The sequence below is a fragment of the Pongo abelii genome, chromosome 12 (assembly GCF_028885655.2).
Source record: "Pongo abelii isolate AG06213 chromosome 12, NHGRI_mPonAbe1-v2.0_pri, whole genome shotgun sequence".
Classification (NCBI taxonomy): Eukaryota; Metazoa; Chordata; class Mammalia; order Primates; family Hominidae; genus Pongo; species Pongo abelii.
Window position 1 is genome coordinate 26,873,985 of NC_071997.2, and position 13,356 is coordinate 26,887,340.

At 39.3% G+C, this 13,356-nt stretch overlaps 1 protein-coding gene across 6 annotated transcripts in view; it reads left to right on the forward strand.

Annotated features, from left to right (window-relative positions):
* Window positions 1–13,356, forward strand: part of VWA3B (von Willebrand factor A domain containing 3B) — a 224,625-nt gene that overhangs the window by 196,142 nt on the left and 15,127 nt on the right. For all 6 annotated transcript variants that reach the window (XR_008522064.1, XR_008522066.1, XR_008522065.1 and 3 more), the window contains one exon: window positions 6,116–6,227. Coding sequence is in view for 3 of the 6 variants with exons in the window: in XM_024242354.2 (XP_024098122.2) it covers window positions 6,116–6,227 (112 nt within the window). In the remaining 3 variants the exon portion in view is untranslated. The remainder of the gene's footprint in view (window positions 1–6,115; window positions 6,228–13,356) is intronic.

Sequence of the window (13,356 nt, forward strand, 5' to 3'; positions counted from 1 at the left end):
ATAATGACCCAAGAGCAAAGGGTGTTCAGACTGCCTGAAATTATTTAAATTTTTATAGCCAACTGCCTCATAAATTAGAGACTTTCTTAAGAGGAGGCCTGCAAATGAACTCATAAAGTATGCATTGAATATTTTATTTATGATATAACTATAGCATGGCAAATACATAGCTATAGCTATATAGCTATATCACTGCAAAAAGGTGGCATCAAAATGTCTGGGCAAACACTTTATATTGGACTTTGTGTCATGGAGAAGAGGAGCATTTGATGGTCTGAAAAGAGGAGACACTTGAGAATTATTTTGCTAGGCACTCCAATTGGGATGGAGGACTAATTTCTTTAAGAGACTCAAGAATTATAATAAGTTTATGGTTAAGAAAGAAAAAAAATGAGTAAAAATCTAGGATGGAAAATCCCCAGTTTCAGCAGTGTAGCAATTTGGAGAAAAAGTCCTATGTGGTTTATCTTTAGATTTGTAGATGGATTCGGAAGCTCCTGTACTCATTCAGTCATTCAGCCCACTACAGTATATGCAAAATATTATGAGGGTTATGTAGAGCAAACCAAAAACATTTTTACCTTAAAAAAAAGATTTGTAGAAGTATAATTTGTACCCTCATGAAGGTTACCTATTTCAACTCAATGACTTCTAATAAAATTGACAAGAGTTTTCAACTTACTACCACAATCCAGTTTTAGAACATTATCTTCCTCCTAATAAGATCCCTCATGCCCATTTGCAGTCACTCTCAGCTCTGGATAACCACTAATCAACTTGTCTCTATATATTTGCTTTTTCTATGCATTTTATAAATAAAAGGCTGGATAATATTCCATTGTATGGATATACCACATTTTGTTTATTCATTCCCCAGTTAATGGACATTTGAATTAATTCTACCTTTTTATTATTATGAATAACGCTGATATGAATCCTCATATACAGGTCTTTTTATGGTTATAAATTTTCATTTCTCTTGATGAGGTATCTAATACTGTAGCAATATTTTGGGTCATATGGTAAGTTTGTTTAATTTTTTAAGAAACTGCCAAACTTTGTTCCAAAGTGTCAAAAATCTATTGACTATAAATATAAGGATTTATTTCTGGACTCAGTACTGTTTCACTAATCCATATCACTATCCTATGTCAGTACCACAATTTCTTGATGACAGTAGGTATAGTAAGTTTCAAAAGAAAAAAAAAAGCAAGTCCAAATTTGTTCTTTTTCAACATTTTTTGGGGGGTCATCTGGGTCCTCTGCATTTATATGTAAATTTTAGATTCAACTTCTCAATTTCTGCAACAACAACAAAAAGAAAATCCGAAAACAAGCAAACAAAAAACTTGCTGGGATTTTAATATAAATTGTAATGTCTATCAGTTTAGGAACAAATGACTATCTTAATAATATCAAGTCTTCTAATCCATGAACATGGTATGTCACTCTACTTATTAGATCTTTGATTTCTCTCAATGATATTTTTTAGTTTTGAGTGTATAAGTCTTCCACTTATTTTGATAAATTTATTCCTAAATATATTCTTTTTTGATACTATTATAAATGAATTTTTTTCTTAATTTCATTTTCAGAGTGCTCATTGCTAATACATAGAAATACAGTTGATTTTTTCGGTACATTTATCTTGTAACATGACACCTTGCTGAACTTGTTAATTAATTCTAGTAGTTTTTGGGTGAATTCCCTAGAGTTTTCACATATAGAATCATGTCATTTATGAATAAAGACAGTTTTACTTGTTCCAATCTGGAGACATTTATTTATTTATTTATGCCTGACTGTACTGGCTAGAACCTCAAATACAATGTTGAATAGAAGTGGTGAGAGTGCCTTACTTTGTTTCTCATCTTAAGGATAAGTCATCTAGTTTTTCTAAATTAGGTATCATGTTTACTGTAGGCTTTTCATAGATGTCTTTTCTCAAATTGAGAATGTTTTCTTCTATTCCTGGTTTGTTGAGTTTTATCATAAAAGGGTGTTGGATTTTGTCAAATACTCTTTCTCCATGTATTGAAATAATCATATTATTTTATCCTTTATCCTATTAATATGGTATATTACATTAATTGTTATCTTTTGTTCTATTAATATGGGTGTTAAACCAGTGTTGCATTCCAGGGACAAATCCGACTTGGCCATTGTATATAATCCTTCTTATACATTACTGGATTTATTTGCTATATTTTCTTATGGATTTTGCATCTACATTCATGGGGAATATAGGTCTATAGTGTCCTTTTCTTGTGATATATTTGTCTGGTTTGGTGTTGGGTTAGTGATTCCCCTTCTCTTTTCTATATCAATGATCTTCCCAGTAATTTCTAGTTCCCTATGGCTTCTCTTTTCAGTCCTCCATCCAGAAATCTGGGTTTATTAATATACACCCAGCTCAGTAGCTTCTATTTATTGTGTTTGCATCTGGAGCCAAACAGAGGGTGGAGAGCGAAAGGGAGAGAGAGAGACAACAATGGGACTTCACTCCACCTTCTCAAAATCACAATGGCACTAATCAGACAGGAAGATTTAGCCTCCTTTAGAGTTTTAGGCTCAAAACATTGCTGCACTGCCACAGGATTGCTTGGTGACTGAGGTGTGAGAATGGAGAATAAAAAGAGGGGACAATTTTTGTATTCTTTCTGAGTGTTAGGATTTCCTTTTTCCATTTATTAAGCTAGAACTCTAGGATTCTCCTAGAGCTCTCTCTGTCTGGACCCTTGTGCCTACTTCTGGGTTTTGGACCAGGCCAAGAGACACTAGAGAGAACAAATAGTAAACCCACCACTAGCTTGGTGGTACTTTGAGTTCTTGTCTTCTTTCCCGATCCTTTTACCACTACATGTTTGCTTTTCAGAATCCTTAAATAGATTTTACTTAGAACTCAAGCTCTTTCTCTGCTATGTTATTTCATTTTGCTAGTAATTCATTTTAATATATTTTACAAGAACATTTGTCCTCAAATTGATTGGGAATTAAAAATAATGACTATTCTGGATGATGGAATGAAGGCTACAGGGGATTTTGAAGGGAGAGATGAATGGGGATTGGATATTTCTGTTAACAGTCATCAAGCATAAAAAAATGGAACTTTAGAGTTGGACTTTACAAGTCAAAATGATGCTAGTAGTTTCTGCATGTAGTAGACATAGCCATGACATTCACTCCAACTTTGATTCATGTAGTGCCATTTGGAAATAACAAAACAATCTTTTCCTTTCTTTTTCTGAAATTACCTGGGGGTGACATTGTTCCAGAAAGGTTATAACTGAGCTGGTCTTTGAAGAAATTATCTGTAACAGGAAAAGGACCTTGTTCGTTTTTAAAGATCCTTTTTCTCTGCATTCTTCAAATTGGATACATTCTATTGTTTTGTCTTAGAGTACATGGTCTCTTTCTTCTGTTATATCAATTCTATCATTTCTGCTACTGAGTCCTTCCAGATATTATACATTTCACTTCTAAAATTTCCATTTTAATTTAATAGTTTCTATTTCTCTGCTGAAACAAAAAACTACCTTACCATTTATTTCAAGAGTATTTACCCTTTACCTCATAGACTATGGTTATAATTGCTAATTCAAGGTCTTTATCTGATCATTCCAATATCTGAGTCTTCCCAATTTGGGACTCTATTGATTGCCTTTTACCTTGAGAATCGGTCATATTTGCTTTTTTGTTTGTTGATTTTTTTATTGTATAATGGACATTTTGAATATTTTGAATATTATATTTTAAGATTCTGGATCCTGTTTAAATTCTCTGAAGGAGATTTAATTTTTTTCCATCAGACTTGGTTAGGTTTAGACTGCAAGCTCTGCTTTACCGTCTGTGGGCAGTGGTTTCCATGTCAGTTCAGTTTTAGAAGGCTGTGCTATTCACAGCTTAAGTCTGCATGCATCACTCAAGGTTTATACTGGTAATCTGGGACTTGGGCGATGGTTTACATTGTAGTTCAGTTCTCAAAGCCTTTGCTGTGCTGCTTTGAGTGTTTTCTGCACATGTGTACCTAAGGGGTAGTCCAGGACTTTAATTCATTCATATAGAAAATAAAGGCATTGTCTTCTCCCTCTCTTTCCTCTGTGAGACTTCCAGATTAACTATTAATTTTTATCAAAGTATGTGTTTCATATAGTTCGCTATTTTATGATTTGCTATATTTAAAATTTTTATTCCACTATATGAAAAATATTATAATTTTACTCTCATCCCTCCCCTCTTTGTCTCCCACTCCTAATATTGGATATTTACATTATCTTTTATTCTGTTGGCTGCATTTGTAACATTTTATTTAATATACATAAGCCTCTACTTCTTGATCTATCTAGTTGCATAACTTCTTCAATTCCTGAGTTCACATGGTGGTAATATCTATGCTTTTTCTTTCCCCTTTCATTCCAACCTTTCAAGACCTACACTTAAACCATCATGTTGTCATTGTTGTACTCTTTCCAAAGGTTCACAGTACATGTTCAAAATTTTTCATTTAAAAGAACACAAAAAAGTATCTGTACTATTCTAACTGGGTAAATATTGTTCAATACTGGGACAAGTCACAGTTCAGGAGTATATGCCTTCCTTAAGGTCCTAGGTGATACGCTGGCCAATTGAAGAATGTTAATAGCATCAAGCAAAAGGATTTCTTTACCTTTTCTCCTTCAGTATGTAAAATTATGTTACTTGTTTGAATCATTATTTTTTCATATGTTAGATATATATATATGCGTGCTTGTGTGTGTGTATATATATATATATGTATATATATATGTGTATATATATGTGTGTGTATATATATATATATATATATATATATATATATATGCATATATTTCCAAGATTTCTAAGTTCTCTTTTCTCCTGGGAGAGTTCCTACTGTCTGTGACTTGTGCAGACATGTTATTCTTACTGGAAAAGTGCATTTCCAAGTAACTTCCTAATGTAGGATGAATGGGAAGGGAAAGTTTCTACCTAGGGATATGACTAGAAATTTCTTTGTTTTTCCATTTGATTGATAGTTTGCCTGGGTTTAGAATTCTAGATTGAAAGTTATTTTCTCTCAGAACTTTGAAAGCTCTACCCCACTGACTTCTAGCATCCACTGTTGCATCAACCAGCAGATATAAGGAATGAGGATAATTAATTTATTAGCCAATTCAGCCCATGGACTTCTTTCCTCTTTGTGAGACAGCGATTATAAAGGTTCTCCTTTGTCGTGAAGAGGTGGGCTGGGATATTGGATTTCTGTAAAGCACTATGTTTCAGTGCTTGTCTCTCTCGAAGTTGCTAGTGGACTTTTCTGTTGAAGGGCCCCTTTACCACTCACTGTTCTAGGAAGGCAGCAGTGCTGGTCATGGTGCTGGTGTAGTCTTTGCTCTCCAGCTTTGAGACTGTCAAAGAATGTCAGGAATTCTAGTCGTATATGTAATTTTTCTTTATTTTCCTTTTCTTCAATTACTCATCCAATTCTCCTTGTACCTTGAGCTGAAGTACAAAAGTTGTGGAGGGCAGATATTGCCCTTGCCAAAATAGTAACATTTAATTAACATAAAGCAGAAAGTGCTCCAAAGTGAGTGTATAGTATGGGGATATTCTGTAATTCTTCTATAATGTGATTCTCAGTAGAAAATTTCAGGTATATTAGTCTGCTTCTACATTGCTATAAAGAACTACCTGAGACTGGGTAATTTATGAAGAAAATAGGTTTAATTGACTCACAGTTCATAGGCTGTACAGGAGGCACAATTGGGGAGGCCACAGGAAACTTACAATCATGGCAGAAGGCAAAGGGGAAGCAATCACATATTCACATGGCCAGCATGAGAGAGAGAGTGAAAGGGGAGGTGCCACACACTTTCAAACAACTAGATCTTTTGATAACTTTATCACAAGAACAGCACTAGGAGAATGGTGCTAAACCACCCCCATGGTCCAACCACCTCCTACCAGGCCTCACCTCCAACACTGGAACTTGTAATTCAACATGAGATTTGGATGGGGACACAGAGCCAAACCATATCACTAGGCTACCCAGTATTTATCATTTTCACCATCTGCATTCACTTTTTCTCATCAATTATTCCTGTTTTGTCTTTTTCAGCAACAGAAATTGCAAGGAAATCCAACAAAGAAAACCAAATCAAAAAGACCAGATCCCCTCAAAGGACAGAAGGTTATTGCAAGATGTGATGAAAATGGCTTTTATTTTCCAGGTAGTTTTTTTTTTTTTTTTTTAATTTTGTGAGGCTTTTGTTAAATAATTTGATACTGGGGACAAGAAGTTTCAATCTGTGCTTTTGCTAGAACACTGACATTTCATGAGCTGGCCCGAGCTAGTCCACTTTTCACAGAGAGGAAGTGGAATATCTCTGGCCAGCCATGAAATGAGCATATTTGGGCCCCCCAAAAAAGTAGCCAGAAAAATGCACTTAATTTAATTTCTCATTTTTTAGTAAACAAATTTTTATTACCCATTTACTGCGTTGCATGTATGTAATATTTTGAAAGTACTGGTCTAATGGTATAAGCAAACAGATGAACATTCTTGCTTTTTGGAGATTACATCTTAAAGGAGACAGACAAGCAATGAAATAAACAGATAAAATATGTGATGTGTCAGATACAGTACCATAGAGAAAAATCAAGCCACAAATGGGGTTGAGAATGTCCGGGTGAGGGTTTTGATTCTATATCTGGTGGTTAATGAAGAGTTCCTGGGGAAGGTGACATATGAATAAGGACTTAAAGGAGGTGGGGCGAGCCATGAGACTGGGGAGGGGAGTTCTAAGCAGAAACAACAGCGGTGCCCAGGCCTCAGGGTGGAGTGGAGGATGGGCCATGAGACCGGGATAGCTGGGCCTCAGAGGTTTGCCCCAGACTTCCTGGGGGATGTGATCCCTGAAGGAATCAGCTAGCTGCAATTCAGCAGGGGGTGGAGGTATGAAGCGAGTTTCATGGATGGTGACAATAATACGTGTGAAGACTTAGAAATAAATAAAAACATCTATGTCTGGAGAAATAAAATTGATTCTGGCTGGAACATAAAATGAGAAGGAAAGGTGGAAATGATAAAGCTCTGCAGAGAGGTAAGCATGGGGCTATGCATAAAGGGTCGTATTAAGGATTTGCACTTTACCCTGAGGGCAATGAGAGCCATATTTAAAGCAGTGAGAAACACAATCACATTTGAAGTTTTCAGAAGCTCTCTCCCACTGCTGTGTGAAGATTGGATACCAAGGGGTTAGGATGTCTCTCTGGTCCCTGGCTTCGGGCGGTAGATAGATAGTGGTACCTACAGGAGATGGTGGTGTGGACGGAAAGACAATGAGATGTGTCTGCAACATGATGAATTGCAGGTGCCTGCAAGATACCAGATGAAGATATCAGACAAGCAGTTGGAGATGTGGGTCTAGAGTCTGGAGACAGAGATTTGGGAGACATAACCACAAAAGTCATCATTGAAATCATGGGAAGGGTCTGTAGGTAAAAGGGAACTGGGAGAAAACCTTGAGGAAGCTCTGTCAGGCAAAAAGATTACATTGCAGGGCGGGTGTGGTGGATCACACCTGTAATCCCAGCATTTTGAGAGGCCGAGGCTGGTGGATCACTTGAGGTCAGGAGTTCAAGACCAGCCTGGCCAACATGGTGTAACCTCATCTCTATTAAAAAAAAAAAAAAAGTTAGCCAGGCACCTGTAGTCCCAGCTACTCGGGAGACTGAACCAGGAGAATCACTTGAACCTGGGAGACAGAGGTTGCAGTGAGATCACGCCACTGCACTCCAGCCTGGGCGACAAAGTGAGACTCTGTCTCAAAAAAAAGATTACATTGCAGATATGTAGCTGGCCTTTCATAGGCATGATCTATCTATCAACAGTTAAAAGAATAATTATTATTTAAATTTAATTGAATAATATTTTAGGTGAGAAAAAAATACTTCAGCAGGATTTTTGGTTTCCAGCAGGCACATATGTACAACTGATATCAGGGACAGGTTATTTGAAATGTGATAAATGTGCTTGGGAGTTGCCTGGACGAGAGTAAATATGGATCCCAGCACTTGGGATTAGCGCATAGGCTAAGGCATGACACTCTTCTTTACAAGGGCTGGGAATCTTCCATTTCTCTGGGGTGCAGATTTTCTAAGAGGTGATTATAGAAGGCCACCCCTGCTTGAGAAATTTTGATTTTCTGAATTTGAGCCTTGGAGAGAGTTTTATGGCTAAACTAGTAGTCGAATGAAAATGCTAAAAGTGGAGCCAGGTGCGGTGGCTCACACCTGTAATCTCAGCACTTTGGGAGGCCAAGGCGGGCAGATCACCTGAGGTCGGGAGTTCGAGACCAGCCTGACCAACATGGTGAAAACTCATTTCTACTCAAAATACAGAATTAGCTGGACGTGGTGGTGGGCACCTGTAATCCCAGCTACTCAGGAGGCTGAGGCAGGAGAATCGCTTGAACCCAGAAGACAGAGGTTGCAGTGAGCCGAGATCTTGCCACTGCACTCTAGCCTGGGAGACAGAGTGAGACTCTATCTCCAAAAAAAAAAAGAGAGAGAAAAGAAAATGCTAAAAGAGACTGGATTCTAAATGGTTGGGTTAGGGGCTTGGGGTCACTTTGCTGGCTAGGGCCCCAGAGAAATGTAGAATGGCTCGAACTTCTACCCAGCACCATGCTTGTGTGATGAGAAAATTCTAAAGACCTACTGTGGGGAGTAGAGGAGATGGGGCTAATACCATGACCATGTGCAATGCCTGAGGCCACAACGGAAATTTTTTTAATGTGCAATTAGAGGCAGAAAGTACATACTATACTCCCAACAGCTACATGGGATCTGACTAAGCAGGAATTTTTAATTTGCAGTGTAATTAAACTTCAATAAATCAGCTTGAAGGAAATATTTGAATTTAGTCATATAACTGGTAATTTTGATTAGTGTCTAAGTAGTAAACTTTGACTCAGCCAGATTAAGTGGCAGTGCATGGGTTATCTCCATAAGCCTAGTTTTTGTGCCCTCTCTCCCCAGTCACCTGATCTTTTCCTTGACTGGGAATAACTTTACTTTCATGGTTATTTTTTATTAAAAATTCAAACATACAGAAAAGTCACAAGAATAATGCAGAGAACCCCAGTATACCCTTTACCCAGATTTGCCAGTTTTCAACATTTGGTCACATTTTATCACATGTATTATTTTATTCTCTCTCTTTCATACTTACATTCACACACCTTATTTTTTCTGAACTCTTAGAAATTAGGTAACATTTATCATGTTACTTTATCCCTTAACACATCAGTGTGTATTAAGAGTAAGAATAATCTCTTAATATAACCACAATAAAGTTAGAAAATTCAAAAAATGTAACACTATTATAGTACTTTTATTTAATCTATATATTTTGATTTTGTTAATTGTCCCAATAATGGCTTTTATCACATTTATTTTCTCCAGGACAGGTCTCAGCCCAGAATCATGTGTTGCATTTAGTGGACATGTCTCTAGCCTTCTTTGATCTAGAACCATTCTTTAGCCTTTCCTATTATCTTTCATGATAGTGACATTATTTAAGCATAAGGCCAGTTATTTTATAGAATGTTCCTCAATTTGGGTTAGATTAGATTCAGGTTATCATTCCCAGCCAGGATACTGCCTAAGTGATGTTGTGGCCCTCTGGGTCATCCCGTCTAGAGGCACGTGATGCTTACCTGCCCTCATTGGTGATGTTAATTTAGATCACCTGTTCACTGTGAGTCACTATTTTCCCTCACGCAAAAAAAAAAAAAAGAAGGCCAAATAGAATGTTGCAGAGCATAGGCATGACGTCATTGGTGACTCCTTTTCTGGTAACTGTTGTTCAAAACCTCCTAAACATTTTTAGTAAAAAAAACAGCTCACTTTAAAATGCACCTCAGCAGAAGGCAAGATTGGAGTCCCTGGATTGGGGCGTCCACTACACGAGGCCAGGTCCACGCGGAAGCAGAGCTGGCCAGGCTGGCTGTTGCCACCATCGTCGGGATTGTGGTGGGGATATTCCAGGGGTCAGCGTGGGTGATCCAGTTGAGGAAATGACTGTGTTGTACAGAGCGATAGCCTGGCTTATCTGGATGCCGAAAGGCAAGGAGGAAGACACATTTTCAACCCTTATTTGAAATCATTATTTGTGGAAATTGGGTCATCCTTCCTGTTGTTCGGTGAGAAGCAGCATTTTACTTCGGGAAATCCACAGTGATTTCTGCAGTATGCCATAAGAACAAGTTGTCATGAAGAAAAAGGGGACAAAACGGAACGCTTTCTCAGGTGTAATGAACTCAGGTCAAAAAATCCTGTGTTTTCATTTATTTGAATTCTGCCCTCTTGCCTCTGCTGGCCACACGACTGCAATCACTTTGTTTCCCTGCACCTCGGTGTCCCTGTCTTCTCCAACGGGATTTAAAACAATGAAACCCTTCATAAGCTGGCTGTGTAGATTAAATGTGATGATGTACAGCCCTTTGTTAATTCCATGGAAAGAGTTTTTCTGCATCCGATGTGAGAGCTCCTCTTAGGAGTAGGGATAAACACCTCGCCTCCTCTCCTGGGGAGGAGGGAGCTGCTTTCTGTTTCACAGCAGCTTAGAACCTTTCACAGCAAGTCAAAGCAGCAAAAGTCAGCACAGCGGGTAGAAAGGAAACCTCCGAGACTGGAGGGAGAAGCGGACATGAGGACTGTGAAGGATGACACTGCCAAGGAGTGGGCAGCTGGAGGGATGCTCTGGCTGGAGCAGAGTGAAAGCCTTTTTGAAGAGGTGGAATTTAAGCCAGGCTTTGTATATCAGAAGGTTCTTAGAGCCAAAGGTTTAAAAAAAAAAAAAAAATCCAGTCTCCAGCCTGAGAAAACCTGTTTGGAGCAAAGGTTCAGAACCACTCATGCATCTTTCACCAAACAAACTGACTTCCACTGTTTACTCAGATTGTGACACCAATTCTCTGACCCCTGAGCACCCGCAGCATTTTTGCTGAAGGCCTCCATAGGAGTGCAGGCCCTTTCTCCAGCTGAATACAGGACAACCCCGACTGAGGCAGGGAGCCGACCCATCCCCAGGGAGGCACTGGGCTTACCAGCTTCCACCCAGAGAAAGAGGGGAGGCAGTGGAAGCTCTGGGCCCGCCAGCCTCTGCCCAGAGAAGGAGGGGAGGCAGTGGAAGCTCTGGGCCCGCCAGCCTCTGCCCAGAGAAAGAGGGGAGGCAGTGGAGGTTCTTCAGCTTGGCCACCCTCCAGAGCCGAGGTCCTCAAACAGGTCCCAGAGATTTCAGAGCTGGGAGACACGGCCTCACCTCTAAAGGCTGAGGACAGAGAGAAATGGTAGCAATCCCTTAATTAGATGGAGAAGGAGCAGGTACAGAGGCTTAGCAGTGGTGGGACAGGCCAGTCCTGGGCCCTCCAGCTGCCCAGAGTGTGGCCACATGGGGGCCCACAAGGCCAGGTTGAAGACAGACCGTAAGAAACTGTGCTCATTTCTGGAGATGAACAGAGACCCATATCCACAGAAATTATACAAAGAAGGAAGCTAAATTAAAGGAACTAAAAAGAAGTCATCATAACAGTCCAAAAAGTTTAGGTCCAAAGAAGAAAGTCAGTGATAAATGGTTTAGGCTTCGTCGGCTACACAGGCTCTGTCACAACTTCTCAATTTAGGCAAACAACTGAAAAACTGCCTAGTAGGCTTGATACTGGATACTGCTAAGTCCCAAAGGCTAAGGATTTGAAGAGAGTCACATGGGCCAATGTAGCTGTGGTGGCAGCCCAGACCCTTCCCTGGGGCCGTGGGAGGGACGCGGGGACACAGTGCGTGGCAGGAGACGAGTCCCCTGATTCTCAATCAGGAGCGGCTCTTGTTTCCAGAATACAAATTATTTCTAAAAGGTAGTATTTGTTTTTCTGATTAAAAGGGTGAAGTCAGTTTATGGTAGAAAATGTGTGAATAATGTGTAAATATTTCAAAACCCAAATTAAACATTTTAGTCCGATCAGAAAACACACAATGGTAAGCTGGCTTGAGTGTGAGCATTTTTCAAAAAAAAATTCATTCCTTTGGCCATTTAAAACAAGACACATGGATCAAGATGAAAATCAGCAGCTGTCTCTTTGCCCCATGAGAGGACACGGGGCTTTGCTTAGCAGGCACGTGAGCCAGGACCGGGGAGCTGCTGCAGCACGTGCTGTGGAGCCCAGCAGGACGCGCTTGCTCATTTCTGTCTCCATGAGGGTCTGTGAGCAGCTGATACTGCTGGGGGAGGTGTCCAATGTCATCATCTCCCCCTTAATGTTTAGAATCCCTTTTTAATGGGAAGATAAATTTCAAGTCGGATAAATGACAAAAAATGTGCATCTTAACACAGGTATTTTCTTTTCCTAGCATGATAATCTATTCTAATAATTATATTAATTAAAATGTATAACAAAATTATTATATAATTAAATAATGTGTGTGCGTATATATATGTATATATATTATGCTGGTGCAAAAGTAATTTTGGTCATTTTTTTAATGGCAAAAGCTGCAATCACTTTTACACCAACCTTACGTATCTATCATGCACTTCTTTAGTATAACTAAAAAAGAAACTTCTTACCTCTTTTTTCATGTTTTTTTTTTTTGAGACATAATTTTGCTTTTGTCGCCCAGGCTGGAGTGCAATGATGCAATCTCAGCTCACTGCAACCTCCGCCTCCTGGGTTCAAGCATTTCTCCTGCCTCAGCCTCCCGAGTAGCTGGGATTACAGGCGTGCGCCACCATGCCCAGCTAATTTTTGTATTTTCAGTAGAGACAGGGTTTCACCATGTTGGCCAGGCTGGTCTTGAACTCCTGACCTCAGGTGATCCACCTGCCTCAGCCTCCCAAGGTTCTGAGATTACAGGTGTGAGCCACCACGCCCAGCCTTACATCTTTTTTCTTCGTTCCTTTCAGCTGTACATTTTGGGGAAGCTGAGTATGTTCAGTCTAGTCAGATGCAAAGCCAATTTGGATGGGAGTTTATATTTCCTTTTTACTTTCACAATTTAATTAACAACATGTATTTTCTATCTTTAAGTATTATGGAAGAAAATAGGGCTAAAGTAAATGAAAATATCAGGTGGTAGGAAGTGTTCGGGAAGAGGATCTTTGTTTCCAGGACCCACGTTTCTGTCAGGATGGAGGCTGATGGCGCAGGATGAACAGGTCTCATCCGTTCTCGCTGGTTCTTATCTCAGCGGGTGCCCAGACCAGGCATGTGCACCACTTTGAGTTGGTCAACCCAGTAGGCATCCTATGGTGCCCAAGATTATCTGCCGGAGAAATCAAAGGGGCACACTGATTTAAAC